The sequence below is a fragment of the Perognathus longimembris genome, chromosome 8 (genome assembly GCF_023159225.1).
Source record: "Perognathus longimembris pacificus isolate PPM17 chromosome 8, ASM2315922v1, whole genome shotgun sequence".
In the NCBI taxonomy this organism is placed as follows: Eukaryota; Metazoa; Chordata; class Mammalia; order Rodentia; family Heteromyidae; genus Perognathus; species Perognathus longimembris.
Genome location: NC_063168.1, coordinates 74,797,211 through 74,815,482, shown reverse-complemented (window position 1 = coordinate 74,815,482; position 18,272 = coordinate 74,797,211). Strand labels below are relative to the sequence as shown.

The 18,272-nt window shown below is 62.3% G+C and overlaps 2 protein-coding genes across 5 annotated transcripts in view; one reads left to right on the top strand and one right to left on the bottom strand.

Annotated features, from left to right (window-relative positions):
* The window catches only part of Rnf144a (ring finger protein 144A), a 99,846-nt gene that overhangs the window by 39,348 nt on the left and 42,226 nt on the right, over nt 1–18,272 (top strand). Inside the window, exon 1 of one of the 4 annotated variants that reach the window (XM_048353466.1) lies at nt 11,871–11,979. The exons of the other annotated variants lie outside the window; for them this stretch is intronic. The gene's annotated coding sequence lies outside the window, so the exon portion shown is untranslated. Of the gene's footprint in view, nt 1–11,870; nt 11,980–18,272 lie in introns of those variants that run through there. 4 annotated transcript variants of the gene reach the window in all.
* Nucleotides 3,361–12,065, bottom strand: LOC125356017 (extensin-like). The gene is made up of 4 exons (XM_048352238.1): nt 11,808–12,065; nt 8,930–9,030; nt 5,271–5,526; nt 3,361–5,076 (listed from the first exon to the last, which is right to left on the bottom strand). The coding sequence occupies exons 1-4, from the start codon at nt 12,063–12,065 to the stop codon at nt 3,361–3,363; spliced, it is 2,331 nt and encodes a 776-aa protein (XP_048208195.1).

Here is an 18,272-nt window from a genome sequence, read left to right as displayed (position 1 = left end):
CTTGCCTTTTCAAAGCTCATTTAAGGGATCCAAAATAGCCAGACCACAGGTGAGGGGCTGATTCACAGGGGACTGTGTCTGACATGCAGGCCTCCGCTGTCCGCTGGTGAATTCCTGTCTTGCTTCTGTTGGGATGAGATGCTCAGTGGAAGTCATTTATTTCCCCGTGAACTCCCTGAGGGACAGCCTTCCAAAGTATTATCAGAATCCCAGCCTGCAGGGACTGTACCACAACTCGGAATCAGTGCCCAGAGCGAAGTCCCAGGGCTTCGTTCCTCCATGGCCTCATTTGTACACTGTGTGTGTGTGTGTGTGTGTGTGTGTGTGTGTGTGTATTGGTTTTGTTTTTTTGTTTTTGCCAGTCCTGGGGCTTGAACTCAGGGCCTGAGCACTGTCCCTGGCTTCCTTTTGCTCAAGGCTAGCACTCTACCTCTTGAGCACAGCGCCACTTCTGCTTTTTCTGTGTATGTGATGCTGAGGAATCGAACCCAGGGCTTTACGCAGGCTGGGAAGGAACTCCATCCCTAAGCCACCTTCCCAGCCCCATTGTCACGTTTGTTGCCCTTCATTTCTGGTGGTCATTTCCTTCATCCCATGACAACCTCAGAGAGGCAGGGCCAGTCTTTGAGCCCACGTCATGGGTGATGATCCCAGATGTCACGAGTGTAACTCGCATTTGGGTCTTCAGTCTGCGAATCTCAGATGCAGAGCTTCTGTCTGCTTCATGAGGACCTCAGGTCTGTCTGCCTCGAGAACATTCTGTTTATTGTACAGACATCCTGAGACAAGGCTCCGCTTCCATCCACGGACCCGCCCCGCTCCTGCGGGCAGCTCGGAGATGTATATCATGCCTTCACTCAGGGTCCGAGAGCCTCTCAGCTCATGCACGCGCTAGGGAAGATGAGCCAGGAGCCTTCACCTTCGTCTCCGCCTGCAGCCACATTCGCACAGGCGGCTCTGCCCACTTGGCGGAGATTATTGTTTGGCTGGTACTCTTGTGTGAAGTCCTAGGCTTGTGGTTTCTAGGGGGGCAGGCAGTTCTACTGCTTGGGACACCTTCCTATTTATTATAGGAGACCCATTCCTAAAGGACAAACAACAAGGCACACTGTGTTGCAAACGACATCTGTGTCTAACAGGACTTGTGGGAGGAAGTTGGGCCTTTTTCCGAACCCATGAAGCAGCTCTCCGTTTAGCTGCGGTCTTATTCCCTCTTGGTCACCTAGCGCTTCCAGACTGGAGGAAAGGGAGGCCAGGAGTCCGCCCTCAGCCCACCCTGGGAAGCCAGGGGGGACTCTCCACGGGTCTCGAGGAAGCATGGCACGAGCGCCCTCTGGAAGGCCCTTCCTTTGCCCTGAGCTCCGGCATCCCTCCGCCCTCTTCTCACTGATGTTCTGGCTGCGTGGCCGTGGAGCTTTCTAGCTCCCTGTCAGCTTGAGCGGTGGGGACGCTGGTAGCTTCAAAAGCTTTCAGCAACGTTTTCCAAAATTGCCTCACGTGTGGGCGAAGCGTGGCTTTGGGAAGATGCGCACGCGCGCGTGCACACACACACACACACAGGCACACACAGGCACAGGTGGGATGCTCAGAGGGACGCCCTCCTCGGCGTCGGCGGTCCCCGGGCTCACAGAACCCACACCGCACGGCATCAGCAGGGGCGGGGCCGTCCGTGCCGTCCACCTCCCGTCCCTCCTGGAGCCGGATTTCATGAGCGTCGGCGCCTCCGGTTCCCTGGAGCACACCCGAGCCATGCCGGGAGCCTCCTCCCTGCTTTTATTGTAAGGGAAAGAAATGTCCTGCCTGCTTCCCACCCCCTCCCCCGCCCCCTCCCCGGCCTTGGAACTGGGGGGAACTCCGAGGGGCTGGCGGGCCTCCGCTCCAGCGCGGTGCGTCGGCTTCCGCAGCTCCCCATCAGGCTCCCGGCTCCCAGCTTCCCTTTGGGGGCTGCCCGATCTCGGCTGCACCCAGAGAGGCCACGAGACTCGGGGACAGGGAGGGGGGCGTGGGCACGGAACTCGGGGGCTTCAGTCACGTTGCACGGAAGGCGACAGATGGAGGTGCGCGCTGTCTTCCTGAGCCACACGGTGGCTTCCTCCTCTTGGAGCTGGAGCTCAGTCACGACCGTGCGTGGCCGGGGTTGTCCCTTCTGAAGATGCCACCCTGGCGGCGGCGCCCAAGGAAGGGCTGCGAAGGGCCGAGGGCAGGAAGGGGTGACGCGAGGATTCCACCCAGGGAGCTCAGCCGCCAGGGCAAGCCTTCGAGGCGACCCTCGCTCCTCTCGGGTCATCACAACCTCTGAGGAAAAGAAAAGAAGGCTGGTTACCGCGAACCTTCAAGGGAAGGTTCTAGAGCTGGGCATTTGTCTTGGGAGAGCAGCCTTGGTGGACCCTGCCTTGCTCCGGGCTGTGACGCCCACCACCAGCCGTTTATGTGGCAGCCGCTTTTCTGAATCATCGTGGCCAGTTTGTGGAACTTTGATGTGGCCGCTTTGGTGCCAAACCACAGCCCGTGTCCACTATTCTGGGAATGTCCACGTGACCGTCATTGGTTTCCCAGAGCGCCCCTGCCGGCCACTCCTTCCAAGGCCCACAGTTGGATGTGTGGATGGTGCACGAGGAGGCGAGGGCCCTGGGCTGGCGTGCTCTCATGTCCGGGGCTGGCGTGGACAGTGTTGGTGCCCGGTCTGGTGTGCCCGAGTGCTGCCTCTCCAGTGGGCCAGTTGCACATGCGCAGATCTTAGAGCAGCGTCACGGCTGTCTGGTTATGTGGGCTCCTTTGTTTACAGGACCCCAGATCCTCCGCTGTGGGGTGAAATCCTGGTATTCTCGTCTTACTGGGCCTTCTTCGCTAATGGGGCTCAGACATTTACTTTGGGTTTTTACCAGTGCAGACTTTTTTTGGCCAGCAGAGGTTTTGAATTTTTTTCCCCCTCAGATCAAATATTATGTGTGACTGGTCTGGGGTAGGAGACAGGCAGCCGCTTTCCTATGTCCTGATCTACCTCTGGCCCCGGCCTGTTTCTGTGCCTGCAGTCAGACATGGGCCCCGGGGCCTGTGCAGGTGTCTGGGGCCTGTGGGGGTGTCAGGGCCTGTGCGGGTGTGCGGAGCCTCTGTGCGGGTGTCTGGGGCCTCTGTGCGGGTGTCTGGGGCCTGTGGGGGTGTCAGGGCCTGTGCGGGTGTCCGGAGCCCCTGTGCAGGTGTCCGGGGCCTGTGCGGGTGTCTGGGGCCTCTGTGCGGGTGTCTGGGGCCTGTGGGGGTGTCCGGGGCCTCTGTGCGGGTGTCTGGGGCCTCTGTGCGGGTGTCTGGGGCCTCTGTGCGGGTGTCCGGGGCCTGTGCGGGTGTCTGGGGCCTGTGCGGGTGTCAGGGCCTGTGCGGGTGTCTGGGGCCTCTGTGCGGGTGTCCGGGGGCCTGTGGGGGTGTCCGGGGCCTGTGGGGGTGTCCGGGGCCTGTGCTGGTGTCCGGGGCCTGTGGGGTGTCCGGAGCCTCTGTGCGGGTGTCTGGGGCCTCTGTGCAGGTGTCCGGGGCCTGTGGGGGTGTCCGGGGCCTCTGTGCGGGTGTCTGGGGCCTCTGTGCGGGTGTCTGGGGCCTGTGGGGGTGTCCGGGGCCTCTGTGCGGGTGTCCGGGGCCTGTGGGGGTGTCCGGGGCCTGTGGGGGTGTCCGGGGCCTCTGTGCGGGTGTCCGGGGCCTGTGGGGGTGTCCGGGGCCTGTGGGGGTGTCCGGGGCCTCTGTGCGGGTGTCTGGGGCCTCTGTGCGGGTGTCCGGGGCCTGTGGGGGTGTCCGGGGCCTCTGTGCAGGTGTCCGGGGCCTGTGCGGGTGTCCGGGGCCTGTGGGGGTGGCCAGGGCCTCTGTGCGGGTGTCCGGGGCCCGTGGGGGTGTCCGGGGCCTCTGTGCGGGTGTCTGGGGCCTCTGTGCGGGTGTCTGGGGCCTCTGTGCGGGTGTCCGGGGCCTGTGGGGGTGTCCGGGGCCTGTGCGGGTGTCCGGGGCCTGTGGGGTGTCCGGAGCCTCTGTGCGGGTGTCTGGGGCCTCTGTGCAGGTGTCCGGGGCCTGTGGGGGTGTCCGGGGCCTCTGTGCGGGTGTCTGGGGCCTCTGTGCGGGTGTCTGGGGCCTGTGGGGGTGTCCGGGGCCTCTGTGCGGGTGTCTGGGGCCTCTGTGCAGGTGTCCGGGGCCTGTGGGGGTGTCCGGGGCCTGTGCGGGTGTCTGGGGCCTGTGCGGGTGTCCGGGGCCTGTGGGGGTGTCCGGGGCCTCTGTGCGGGTGTCTGGGGCCTCTGTGCGGGTGTCTGGGGCCTCTGTGCGGGTGTCCGGGGCCTGTGGGGGTGTCCGGGGCCTGTGCGGGTGTCCGGGGCCTGTGGGGTGTCCGGAGCCTCTGTGCGGGTGTCTGGGGCCTCTGTGCAGGGGTCCGGGGCCTGTGGGGGTGTCCGGGGCCTCTGTGCGGGTGTCTGGGGCCTCTGTGCGGGTGTCTGGGGCCTGTGGGGGTGTCCGGGGCCTCTGTGCGGGTGTCTGGGGCCTCTGTGCAGGTGTCCGGGGCCTGTGGGGGTGTCCGGGGCCTGTGCGGGTGTCTGGGGCCTCTGTGTAGGTGTCCGGGGCCCGTGGGGGTGTCCGGGGCCTGTGTGGGTGTCTGGGGCCTGTGCGGGTGTCCGGGGCCCGTGCGGGTGTCCGGGGCCTGTGCGGGTGTCTGGGGCCTCTGTGCGGGTGTCCGGGGCCTGTGGGGGTGTCCGGGGCCTCTGTGCGGGTGTCCGGGGCCTCTGTGCGGGTGTCCGGGGCCTGTGGGGGTGTCCGGGGCCTCTGTGCGGGTGTCCGGGGCCTCTGTGCGGGTGTCCGGGGCCTGTGGGGGTGTCCGGGGCCTCTGTGCGGGTGTCTGGGGCCTCTGTGCGGGTGTCCGGGGCCTGTGCGGGTGTCTGGGGCCTGTGCGGGTGTCCGGGGCCTGTGCGGGTGTCCGGGGCCTGTGGGGGTGTCAGGGCCTGTGCGGGTGTCTGGGGCCTCTGTGCGGGTGTCTGGAGCCTGTGGGGGTGTCCGGGGCCTCTGTGCGGGTGTCCGGGGCCTGTGCGTGTGTCTGGGGCCTGTGCGGGTGTCTGGGGCCTGTGGGGGTGTCCGGGGCCTGTGCGGGTGTCCGGGGCCTCTGTGCGGGTGTCCGGGGCCTGTGGGTGTGGCCAGGGCCTGTGCGGGTGTCTGGGGCCTGTGCGGGTGTCCGGGGCCCGTGCGGGTGTCCGGGGCCTGTGCGGGTGTCTGGGGCCTCTGTGCGGGTGTCCGGGGCCTGTGGGGGTGTCCGGGGCCTCTGTGCGGGTGTCCGGGGCCTCTGTGCGGGTGTCCGGGGCCTGTGGGGGTGTCCGGGGCCTCTGTGCGGGTGTCCGGGGCCTCTGTGCGGGTGTCCGGGGCCTGTGCAGGTGTCCGGGGCCCGTGCGGGTGTCCGGGGCCTGTGCGGGTGTCTGGGGCCTGTGCGGGTGTCCGGGGCCTGTGCGGGTGTCCGGGGCCTGTGGGGGTGTCAGGGCCTGTGCGGGTGTCTGGGGCCTCTGTGCGGGTGTCTGGAGCCTGTGGGGGTGTCCGGGGCCTCTGTGCGGGTGTCCGGGGCCTGTGCGTGTGTCTGGGGCCTGTGCGGGTGTCTGGGGCCTGTGGGGGTGTCCGGGGCCTGTGCGGGTGTCCGGGGCCTCTGTGCGGGTGTCCGGGGCCTCTGTGCGGGTGTCTGGGGCCTGTGCGGGTGTCTGGGGCCTGTGGGGGTGTCCGGGGCCTGTGCGGGTGTCCGGGGCCTCTGTGCGGGTGTCCGGGGCCTGTGGGTGTGGCCAGGGCCTGTGCGGGTGTCTGGGGCCTGTGCGGGTGTCTGGGGCCTGTGGGGGTGTCCGGGGCCTGTGGGGGTGTCAGGGCCTGTGCGGGTGTCTGGGGCCTCTGTGCAGGTGTCCGGGGCCTGTGCGGATGTCTGGGGCCTGTGCGGGTGTCCGGGGCCCGTGCGGGTGTCCGGGGCCTGTGCGGGTGTCTGGGGCCTGTGCGGGTGTCCGGGGCCTGTGGGGGTGTCCGGGGCCTGTGGGGGTGTCAGGGCCTGTGCGGGTGTCTGGGGCGTCTGTGCAGGTGTCCGGGGCCCGTGCGGGTGTCTGGGGCCTGTGCGGGTGTCTGGGGCCCGTGCGGGTGTCCGGGGCCTGTGCGGGTGTCTGGGGCCTGTGCGGGTGTCCGGGGCCTGTGCGGGTGTCCGGGGCCTCTGTGCGGGTGTCTGGAGCCTGTGGGGGTGTCCGGGGCCTCTGTGCGGGTGTCCGGGGCCTGTGCGGGTGTCCGGGGCCTGTGCGGGTGTCTGGGGCCTGTGCGGGTGTCTGGGGCCTGTGGGGGTGTCCGGGGCCCGTGCGGGTGTCCGGGGCCTGTGGGTGTGGCCAGGGCCTGTGCGGGTATCAGGGCCTGTGCGGGTGTCTGGGGCCTCTGTGCGGGTGTCCGGGGCCTGTGCGGGTGTCCGGTGCCTGTGGGGGTGTCCGGGGCCTGTGCGGGTGTCAGGGCCTGTGTGGGTGTCTGGGCCTGTGCAGGTGTCCAGGGCCTGTGTGGGTGTCTGGGGCCTGTAGGGGTGTCCGGGGCCTCTGTGCGGGTGTCCCGGGCCTGTGGGGTTCCAGGGCAGTGCCGGCATTGCTTGTCCTCAGGTCCTGGCAGTGTTGTCCGTGCCCATTTTTGGGCTTCAGGGAGTTAACCCCGGAGCCCGGTGGGTGGACTCCCGCTGTCAAGGTGCCTCCCGGCCTTCCTCCTTAGATGAGCTGTCCCTCAGCCTTCAGGAGACCCCGCAGTCACACACCCACCACGGAGCCAGCCCCCTCAGCCGCTTCTCACAAGCGTGTGCGCTTTAGGTGAGACGTGTTGATGTGTGACATCGTAAGGAGCTGTCCCCATGTAGGTTAGCGCCTCGTACCTTACTGGGGGACCCATTGGGGTGTGTGTGTGTGTGTGTGTGTGTTTGCACGCGCGCACCTGTCACGGTCTTCTCCGGGGTGGTTATGTTCCACCTCTCAGGAGTCTCCGTGGGCGACCTTCAACGCAGCACCGACCTCCGTGGCTCCTGCGTTGAGAAGACGCCTGTAAGAGCCCCGAAGGACATCCGCGGCATTAAGGAAGCTCCGCCGCCCGCGAGGGCAGACCTAGGCCCGGAGTCTCGCGTGGGGGGTGCTGGCGCGCGGCCGGGGGGTGCCGCGCACGGCGGGTGATCCTCCACCACGGAGGCGCCTGCGTTCTACGCGCGGCCGGGCTCCTCGGCCACATGCCTCGGGTCTGCTCTTCTCACGCTTCCTCGCTGCCTTTGGGAGAAGAGAGAGAGAGAGGGTGCTCCCCTCCAGCCCACCCCAGGGCATGGGGCTTCGGGCCCTGAGATGACCCCGGCATCTGGCACCTCTGGGACTCCGGGGCGCGCTGATCCCCACCGCAGGGTGTGTCTCACCCAGCCTAGAGGCGGCCAGTCGCAGCAGCCTGCGCTGCCACGAGGACACCTGGGGTGGTTGGGGGGGTGGGGGCGGGGATCAGGAAGTGGGAGCCAGGGGGTGAGAAGGAGGGTCAAAACAGGAGGCGGACACGGTGCTTCCCACCATTCTGTGCAGAGCTGGGTAGGAAACCAGGGCTGGCGACTCGGTCTACAGGTGCATTGGTGGAGAGGGAGCTTCCTGGTCTCCTCAGGACGTGTCTAGCCCAGGGCCGCGGGTGGCCTCTGGGATTCCCCACACCTGCCCTGGACGGAGATCGCCCGCTCTCTGTGTTGCTTTCTCCTGTTGTTTTCCGGAGACCCAGTTTGGGAGCGCTTGCTTTCTTTAGGAATCCACAGTCTGTGGGAGCGTGCTCTACGGCCACGGAGCCCCTGGAATACTGAATCTTGGGAGCTCGGGGAGATGGGCAGCCTCCCCACGCCCTGTCCATCCCCCTCCCCACGCCCTGTCCATCCCCTTTGGGGTGTGGGCTGGGGCAGCTGTCATGGCGCAGTGCCTCGCTGCGCAGTGGAATCCACTCCAGAGCCAGACGCTTGGGAGTTTCCAGATCAACTCTGGGAATCACTCTCGCTTTCCTTGCATCTGACCTTCGAGGCAGGGAAGGGTCCAGTGTGTAACGCCAATTACCTCCCCATGTGGGAGAACTACAGTGCAGGGGCGGTGGTGGACGTCGGGGGACTCCGGTTTCCTCCGCCTACAGGAGGCGTTTCCTTCCCCAGCGGGGAGAGGAAGTGTCTGTGCACATCTGGAAGCTGTGTCGGGGGTGGGGTGCCCGGTAGAAGATGTGCCCCGCGGGCACGGCCTCACCCCTCCCCTCCAGGTACCCGGCTCCCATTTTCACCTGTGCACATCGAATATTCCGACTGCATTCGCTCATCCTTCCCTTCTCCGTCCGTCTCCCCCTTCTCCTCTTCCCCCCTCCCCCTCCCCTCCCAGCCACACGGAGGTGGGCTTCCTGCCGCTCATTCTGCTACACCGGAAGCCAGCCGCTCCAAGGGGCTACCTCACCGCAGCGCCGCCGTGCAGATACCTCGCCTTAGGTAGTGTGTCTGCGCACGTGCGCACGTGGCACTACCTGTGGGGAAGAATCTCTCCCGAACCCTGCGGTAGTGCCTGGAATGAAGTCAGGGGTCCTTCGGATGTCTTTTCTTTGATCGTGGATTTGCGATTTGTTTTCCTTACACCTTTTTCTCTCCATTTCTGTTGCACGTGAGCGTGTGGCGCTTGTGCAACTGGGAAAGAAGGACTAGGTGGGTTTCTTTCCGGAGCCGCCCAGGGGACGGGCCCTCGGGCTCCATGGAGTCCTTCCTCTTGCATCACAGGGAGGCTGTTCAGTGCCCCCCAGGTAGCTGGTGTCTGTTGAGCTTACGTCTCGGGTCGTGAATGAACTCAGATGTTAGGACGAGAAAGGTCCTGTGTAGGCCTGATCTAGCCAGGAAACACTGTGCTTTTCTCAGTGGTGGAGCTGTGTTAGCCAGCACAAGTCCGTTTCCAACCTGTAAGCTACGTAGACTTGCTGCAAACCTCGTGTGCTCAGGGCGCTGGGAGGAGCCCGTGGGGGCCACACGAGATCCAGGCTGTGGAGACCGTAGCGGGTCTGGGGAGATGAAATCTGAACAAGGACGTGACGGCTGTGGCGTTTCCAGAGTCGCAGGTCCCGGGAGAGGGGCCTGTGGGAACCAGGCGCTTGCTGAGCCTGCTCTCGAGCTCCACCGCTGTCTGATCATTGTTTTGAAATCTCTTCTCCCTCACACGGTACCTCGTTCTCTCTCCCGAAGCCCAGCGTGGAGTGCTGGGCAGGGCACTGCCAGTGGTGGCCTACAAGACCTCTGTCCCTTGGCCTAGGCGTTGTGTGTGTGTCTGTGTGTGTGTGTGTGTGTGTGTGTGTGTGTGATACAGAAACAGCATGTGATGCAATTCACGAGGAAGTGTGAGATTTTGCATGACCTCCTTGGCTTTCTGGCGGTTCGTTTCCTTACCTGTGAACTCACATATCCTGCTGAATGCTGGTGATGGAAAAGCTCATGTAAACAAGCAGCTGTTGTTTAGGAGTCAACCAGCGAAGTATCCTTTATTTCTCCTCCTGCCGGTTTGTGTAGTTTTGTATATACTGTGTGTGTGTGTGTGTGTGACCTTCCTGAGGCAGGCTGACGTCCTACCCACGGCTATCGGGCTCTCACGTGAGGCCGTACAGATAACGGACGGCTAGAAGTCCAGGCGTCCTCCACAGTCACACCTGCCGGCAGTGTGCACCCTTTCCAGGCCCTTGGCCGTGTTGATCCTTGAAGGGAGTGACGTCAGGATAATGGTGAGAGCAAAACGTGCGCGGAGAAGGTGATGCCTTTAGCACTGAGAAGCTTTTTAAGTTTTTATAAGTTTAGTATTGTTTCAGGAAGATCAAAGCAAAAGGAAAGAAGGAAGGGAGGGAGAGGGAAGGAGGGAAGGAGGGAAGGAGACAAGAAAGAAGGGAAGAAGGAAGAAAGCAGGGAGGGGGAGCCCCCCAAATGGCAAAACTCCCCTCGTCACGGCAGGAGATGTTAAGAGCCGCTGTGCCTCCCCGTGCCGGGCTTGCCTGGTTTCCTGCCCTGTGTGTTTAGTCGTGAGACACGGGAGCGGCTGGACGGCTGGGTGGGCGCAGTCGTGACAGTGTGGAGCAGAACTCCTCCCGTCCATTTTGGAAGTATTCTCCAAATGTGCTGCGTTCGCTTCCTAACAACCACCCCCCCAGGACGCCCCAGCGGCCTGCGGCTGGCACGGCGGAGGCGTCTTCCCAGAGCCGGGGAAGGGGAGTGCAGGGAGCAGGCCCAGTTGTCGGTGGGGGGAATCTCAAGCGCCAGGACGTCCCGGTGGACTCCGCGCGAGGCCGAGCTTCAGGTGCGGCCTGCCTCCCCACGGCGGCCTCTGCCCCGGAGGGCTGGAGGCGCAGTGGATCGTGATAGGGAACGCAGGCTGCTGACGCCGTTTCAACGGTGGGTGGGAAGTGGGCAGCGCGGGGAGGCAGGGGATTGCGGGTGCAAGGGCAGACGCTCGTCCAGGCGGGCTGAATTCGGGGCCTCGCGCTCGTGCACAAGGCTGGCTCCCTCATCACGCGAGTCACCTCCAACTTCCAGGTTTTTTGCTGATTAATTGGAGACAAGAGTCTTGCGTGCTTTTCTACCCAGGCTAGCAGTCCTCAGAGCTCAGCCTCCTGAGCAGCTGGCATGACAGGAGTGAGCCACCAACACCTGGCTCGTACGCGGCGCTAACATCACTGCGTGCTCAGACCACTCTTCCTCCAGCGACAGTGTGGTCGTTCAGCTCACCACATTCCTACAAATCAGACTTTGAGGCCGTCGGGAGAAATCCGACTCCTCGTGTCACTGATCACAGCAAACCGTGAGGAGGTAGAAGGGGAAGAGAGGGGCCCAAGCCTGCTAGGACCTTCTGTGGCTGACTCCTGTGTGCCGCTGTGGCCGGCTTGTGGGACGGGCATTCCTGGGCACGGAGGTGCTCCCTGAGGGGCCTGGGGCCTGCCCAGAGCCCTCCGTTGGTGGATGACAGTGGGCAGGTCCCTGCCACTGCCCGGGTCTGCCCACGGGGCAGGGTGTGGCGATGGCTTTGCAAGCTGTCCTGTGGGGATAACCGTCCAGGGAGATGGCTTCTTCATCCGCTCCTGTCCTGGCCTCCCCATGTCTGCCACTGGGTTTCCTACTCCTCAGATGGCTCCCACAGGAACCATTGCCCCGGGATCTGCTTTTGGGAAAAAGCAACATTAAGATCCTTCTGTGGACTTCCGTCCTTCGTGTGCAAAGGGCGGGGAGGTGGGAGTCTTCCTGCCGGTCACGCGGTCAGAGCGTATACGTGTGCCTTTGGGGAGTCGTTTTGTGGACGGGTCCTGTTACTGTTTCGGGGGACACCGAGGGCTTCTAGAAGTGGATCTTTCGCTCTGTGAACTGTGCGTTGTCGCAGGGAAAGGGGCGATGGCTTCCTTGGCACAGGGCTCCCTCCCACAGCTGCGCGTCGGTGGGACAGTGGTTTTTGGAGCTGTGTGTCCTTCCCGCACTGTGGCTGTTCTTCCCGAGGGGATTGCAGCGAAGACGGGAGCAAAGTGAAACTGGGGGTGAAGACAGAAGGTTGTGGACCAAGATGGTCTTGTGCAAGACCAGCAAGGCTGGCGAGCGCCGGGCTTCCCAGATCCCATCCTGGCCTATCATTTCCAAGATCCTCGTCTTCTCTGAGGATACGCTTGTGGTGTATTCTAGAACCTTCTAGGCATGTGCATTAGGCAATACAGAGTGGGACTGTCCTCCCATCCCCTGGGATGCCTGGGGAGAGGGGGGTGGACAGAGTCCTTTTCTGGATGGTCAATGTGAAGGTGGGGCCCGGAGAACTCACGGATCGGCAGTGGGTCGGAATTAACTGCAGCCCAGGTTCCTGGCCTGTGGAGCCAGACACGGAGCAGCCATCTGTTCCCCCGCCTTCTTGGCTGGGGCAGCCGGTGAGGTCATCTGGAACGCGGGAAAGATGCCTGCCGCCACCCAGCGGGCTTTGGTGGCTCGGTGCTGAGGTGCAGGTGAGGAGGAACACCTGCCCCGGGGGACGCCCGCCCTGCCCCCCGTCATCCTGCGCCCTACACACGGGTTTTGCCGCCATGTTCGATGCGCCTTGGCCCTGCAGCTGCCAGTACACCCTCGGGTCAAAGGTCAGGAGGGTGACAGCGGCTGGACGTCCATTTCCCGTGCCACTCGCTCACTGGCTGTCGGTGTCCGGGGTCTGCGATGGGGCCCGCGGCCGAGGGAGGGAGGCCGTGTCTCCCGGCCGGTGAGATCTGGGCGCAGCGATATTGAGGCCCACGCCCTCGTCCCTGCTTGGGGGTTCTAGTTCATCTGTGGTTCTCAGACCATGACCTACGCAGATTTTAGAGTACAAAATCATCTATAAGGAAGAAAGAAATAGACACAGAGGCTTTGAGGACGTGGATTGTATTCACGCAAGTCAGTTGGGGCGCCATTTTGCACTCCTAAGCATTTTGTTCCCGCCACCTTTTCCTTGCGTCTCTCTTTCTCTCTCTCTCTCCATTTTCTGTTCCTAGCTCTGTCTGTCTGTTTCTCTCCCTCTCTTTTTCTCTTTTCTGGGCCGGCACTAGGGCTTGAACTCAGGGCCTGGATGCGGTCCCTTAGGTCTGTGGACGTGACCCTGGCACTTGGAGCCACAGCTCTCCTTCTGGCTTTTTAAAGGTGGTGGTTTATTGGAGATGAGAGTCTCGTGGCCTTTCTCGTCCAGGCTGACCTCAAACCACGGTCCTCAGACCCCAGCCTCCTGCGTAGCTAGGAGCACGGACATGCGCCGCTGCGGCCGGCTGTCTGTCTCTGTTGTCTCGCTGTCTGCCCCTGGCCTGCCTTGTCCTGGCTGCGGGAGTCCCCGCTGGCTGGGCTCCGCTGCTGGGCCGTTTGGGAACGAGAGTGCCGCCGCCGCGCGTAGCGTCTCCTGCCGTCTCCAGGCCCGTGAGCCGTTACCTAATTCAATTTTGCCGCAGTTGTCTGGTTTCCCGAGGCTGCCTGGTGTCGTCGGTGTGTGTGGTACGGCCGGGCAGATGAGGCAGTCGGGCAGGTCGGGAGCGGTCCCGGTGATGGCCCATTGTGGCATGAACGACGAGCTCTTCTTGGGCCTGGGTGCCGGAGAGAAACGTGCAAAGCTGAAGCTCGGAGGGCCCTGCCCACCGCCGGTCAACTGGGAAGGTGCCCGAGTCCCCAGGAAGGTTTGCTGAGAGGAGCAAGAGGGCTGCAGGCGAGCAGGACTTCCTAGCCCTCCTCCCGGGCACACCTCGTGTCTCCCGCCCCGCGTCTGAGCCGCCGCTGGCCCTGGAGCCCGCGGTGAGCAGCCACGCGCGCCTCATCGTCCGTCTCTGCCGCTCGGCCCCGTGCGGTGTTCTAACACCAGGGCCGCTTGGGAGGATGCCCGCAACCTGCTCTGCGTTTGGAGCTTGTGCCTGGTTGCGGCACAGATTAAACTCGCCGTCTCCGTTCACCTCATCCTGAGCCTCTTCAAAGAGGCCTGGGCTGTTTCTCCGCGGTGCGTTAAGAAAGCGCAGAATGTCTCTTTCTCAAGGCTTGCTTTGCTTCTTTTGAACCTAATGCAGTTTTCTTTCCTGCCATGTATAAGGAAATATATATATTTGCTAGTTTGCAGAGGAGAAAGATGGCAGATTGGCTCAAAAGCCCAGGGTCCCGGGGGAGGGACCTCGTTTCTTTCTGCCCCGGCCCTGGCTCCTGGGGGAGAATTCCACCCTCCTCTAGCGGCCTGATAACAGGGGAAGGCGAGTGAGTCCCGCATCACCTAAACACACCTGCTTCCCCCGAAGCCCCAGCAGAAGCAAACAGCGCAGAGGCCTCGCTTTTCCCAGGTTCATCTCTGCTCTACCTCCGCCGCTTCGTGGCCAGCAGCCAGGGCTGCCCCCCCCCCCCAAACCCCGGCAGCTCTGGGGCCCTCCTGCAGCGACACCAGTGACGGTGTCCGGTGCAGCTTTGCTTCTTTGTCCCTAACTCCCCCCCCCCACCCCGCAAAATGAGATGATGTGACCCCCTGTGCTCGCCTCCGCTGACCCGCTTAAACTGCTCGTGGCTTCCGGTGTGCGCTTTGGAAGGACTGTCCAGGCGGGTGGGGCTGGGTGGAGATGGCCCCGGGGTGGTTTGTTCTGTGCATTGGCTCATTGCTGTTTCTTGGGGTGTGGTTGTGGTGCTAGGAGGCGTCCCGGGAGAGACCAGCTTCCTTTCTGGCTCCTTCCCTTCCTGGCTTCCAGCATATTGACTGCTGTCCCTTAGAGGCTCGCTGTTCGCAGGAGGGGTTTTTAGGAAGACAGCTAACAAGGCTGCCGGCTGTGCCCCGGGGCTGTGTCCCATCGTAGGTGAGCGCACTGGGTGAGCTAATGAGGCCAAGCACTTGGTGCTGTTCCAGGGATGCATCCAGACCCAGACTCCCAGAGGAAGGCGGCCCGCCGGGGCCCACACCTGGCAGAGCAGGTGAGCAGGTGGGAGCTGCCGGCCAGGCTCCTTCGTGACCGCTCACGCCGTGGCAGCGTAGTAATGAACCGCGTTGGGTACCGCTCTTCACCAGGCCCGGGAGCGCCGGAGGTTTGGGTCTCAGGAATGGGATTCTGGAACCGGATTGCCTCTTCCGTCGGTGAACTTTGTCACCTCGGGCGATGTGCGGAACTTCAGAGCTTTAGTTCTCTCGACGATGTCTAGGGCATGCGTTTCCCCGCCCACTAAGGAACTGAAAGGCGGGAAGGGGTTCCGAGCAGACAGAGCCAATTTATTTGGAAAGGAGAGGAAAGCTGCGAAAGGAAAGCCGTGAGACTGCTTGGAGAGGCTCCCAAAGTGGGGTCCAGAAGAGTCCTTACCCTCCGAGGGCACGCGGCTGTGGGCAGTGGTTTTTGCATTTTTTGGGGGGGGCCTTGCAGTCCCTGGCGCGCCCAGAGGACCGATGGGCGCTGTCCTTGGCGGGTGTCAGGCCGGCAGGGGGGTCTTTAGAGGCCACCTCCCAGCCTTCTGCCGCTCCTCATCTTCACCCCCCGCCCCACTGGGCACAGGGAAGGCGGCCCTGTGGGCGTCCTGTCGAGGGCTGACGGCCGGCCTTCCCGTCGCAGGGGCCTCTGAGAGCGGGTGAGCGGGGAGGACCTGCCTGGCCATCGTGGGCTTGTTATTGTGTGCGCTCTGGCTGTACTAATGATTCTCGGGTGACCGAGGGCCTGCGGGCCCTCCGGGATTCCTGCTCCCGCTGGGCTCATTACCACCTCCACCGCCGCGTCCCCGCCCAGCGCACAGCCGCCTTGCCACTGTTGTGCGATGGAGAGCTCACGCGTGCAACGCGGCTGGGAAGAAGTATGCTTTCTAGACTTCCATTACCAGGGGTATTCCCAGCAGGAAGGCCTCTCGCCTTGGCAACCGTTCCCTGGTCGTCACGGAGGTTTTCTTGGGAATAATTGGAAGTTCGCAGCTGATTTCCTTCAGGAAAAATTGCGTCAGCTTACCTGATTTTGCTCAATCCCCTCCAGGTTGGGCTCTGTACAAAGCCTCGTGCTCAGGACACCTTGAGTGAGTCGTGCAGCCCGAGCCCTCGCTGTTGGTTCAGGGTTGTTCTTCTCTTTGGGACGATTCCCTTGAAGCCTGAGCTCACGCCCTGCACCGTGAGGTCGCCGTCGAAATGTCGGAACTCATTTTGAGTAAGTTCCCTGCCTTGTTTTTCTCCGTAGTCTCGTTTTACGGAGTCGTCTCCCGAAAGAAGGGGAACGGAGAGGGGAGGTAATGGAGATCTGGGGGAGAGGGCCGTGAGGGCGCCCGTGACGGCATTGCTGCAGCTGGGACCTTGCCGTCTCATGAATTCCTCGCCCTTGGGTTCTCCTCGGTCAGGGCCAGAAGTTAGAGGGGTGTAGCAGCCCTGGGCGATGCCTTAGTGCAGGTTGGAATATGTGTTCAGCAGTAGAGGTGGCGGCTAAGAGATGTTAGGAAGAGACGTGTTTTGGATGGGGTAGAATGTTACTGTGGCCAGTGGGCCTATGTCTGTGGTCCTCAGTCCTGTCTAGAAGCCTTCCATACCCCTGCCTTCCTTGTGGAGAGACAAATGCACTCAAACTAGATAGCAGATCCTCTCCCCAACCCCCACCGTCCTCGCTGGCGGGACACACATTCTCGGGGTTTGTCTGTGAGAGGATTTCTGGGTGAGTTTGGCTGGGCCCTGAGCACTGGGTTCATTTCTACACGACCATCAACCGCGTGATCTGCCACTGTCGCCTGTATGCCAATACCTGGGGGACTCTAAGATGGAGAAAAGGCTTTTCTTCTGTGAGAAGTTGAAAGAGAAGGACTTGTTTTCTTAGAAAGGCAACAGCTTCAGTGTTTCACACGGGTGAAAACTGGCTAATGAGCCATCGCTCCTTGGTGTGGGCAAAGGAATTGCTGCTTCTGTTTAAAAGAACAAAGGCTGTGCTCACAGTGGGCACAGAAGGGGCGTTGGACTTTCAATTCTGCGTTTGGCCCTCCTTACACTGGGAAGCTGCTGGGTGAATGGGTATCGTTCTTAAGCCTCAGTTCTTTATCTGTTAAGTGAAGGTACTTGCGTTGACTTCATCTCTCCCTCTAGGGTTGATGACGCATCGCAAAACGTAAAGTAGAATACAGATGTTATTATTGTAAGGCTACACAAGATGCTACAGGGCACCGTTAAATCAGAAATGGAGTATCAGAATGGGCACCGTGCACAGCCTAGGAACATATTTAGAGACTATCATACTTGTGTCATTCCACCATGTCTGAATTTATTTAATATCAGTATAGTCACAATTTGTTATCCGTTTCATTGACTTTCCTCGTTTAGTCTCGACTGGCAATTCTGAGTTCCTTGTTGCACTCTACTCTTAATTACTACTAAGCACCCAAGCCCTAAAAGCTGAACAGTCAGGGTTGCGGAGCTATTGGACTTAAAAGGGTAACGCAGAAGAGCCAGAGCAGGTGTTCCGGTGAGGGTTGCCTGTCACAGAGATGTTGAAGCTGGAGATCTGGACCATGCCAGGGCAGGCCAGGTCTTGAGAGGATGGCCTTGTCTGGAGAGAACCTGGCGTTTGTCTCACGCGGTGATGTGCTCAGGGAAGTGAGCTGTGACAAAGGACGAGGAAGGCTGCCTTGTGACCGCCTGAAGAGTCTCTGTCCTGGCTGCATCCCTTTGATCATCCCTCTCCTGGTACGGATGGTTTTTCTACTGTGTCTGATCTTGATGTGTGTTTTGATGAGCCTGGTGAGGTGGGGTGCGTCTGGTCGCCTCCGCCCAGACCGATGGAGCTCTACTCGCACGGCGGAGTGTTGAGCCCCCCGACGTTGACACTCACACCCCAAGTGGAGTGGAGGGACTGACTCGGGATAAGCTGCTGCTCTACGCGGTGGGGTAACTCGGGGCCAGCGAGACCCAGCTTGCCTATGCAGTGGGGCTGCCCTCTGTCTGAGCGGTGGAGGGCACCCTGGCACCACACCTGCTGGACCTGTGGTGCTGGAAAGATGAGGTTCCCCCCCGCCCCCAGGCATCCCTGAGCTCTCAGCCAGGGGAGAGGCATTAGCCGGAGGACTGCTATCCTTCCTAGCTTGGTGAACCAGGGTGGAGTAGAAAGAACAAAGTGCAGCCATGTTTTTGTTTTTTCCTCAGCACTGAGCCACATGACTCCTGACTTTGTAATGGAGCCGACGTTTTTGACAAGGAAGAAAACAATCAATAAACAAGGACACCTCTGTAGAGAGCAATGAGGGCGGGGCAGAGAGCTCTGAGAGGCGCGGGCCGAGGTCAGCAGGCGACACGGTAGCCGAGGAAGGGGACACCGTCCCGGAGGGGCGGTGAGGTCTGGAAGATTCCATGCGGGGATATTCCCTGTGGTCGTCCCAGCGCTGAGCAAGCCTGGGGTCCTTGGGCTCGTTGTGCTCGTTTTCTAAAACGAAGGGCATCTGGATGATTCTCGGGCCTTTGTACCGTTGGAAACGAGTTGAGGAGGCCCTACGCAGTCACCCTCTACCTCTGCCTACCTGCGGTGCCACGGGTCCTCACCGAGAGGCCATGGAGGCCGCGGGGGTCACGCTCGGGCAGGAGGAGGGGTTGGACTGGACGGTTGTGTCAGGAGGGCCTGCCGTCTCCGGGTCGGTGAACCAGGGGCGCTCTCCGGGGTGGGGGGGGGGGTTGCGTCTCCTGCTCGATCCTGAATGTTCCAGCTTCCCTGCCGGGCCCCAGCGGGAGTCCCGCGCCCTGGGCTGGCTTCCAACAGCACAGAGTGGATGGACGGACGGACGTCCACCCTCCAGGGTTGGTTTCTTTCCTTCGGAAGTC

Coding starts and splice junctions, on each gene's coding strand:
- LOC125356017 (XM_048352238.1), bottom strand. CDS start 12,065: ATGGCGGCAAAACCCGTGTGTAGGGCGCAGGATGACGGGGGGCAGGGC. Junction 9,031..11,807: donor TTCCGACCCACTGCCGATCC/GTGAGTTCTCCG, acceptor TCATCTCCCCAG/ACCCGCTACGGTCTCCACAG. Junction 5,527..8,929: donor CAAGTCTACGTAGCTTACAG/GTTGGAAACGGA, acceptor ACACCCCCACAG/GCTCCAGACACCCGCACAGA.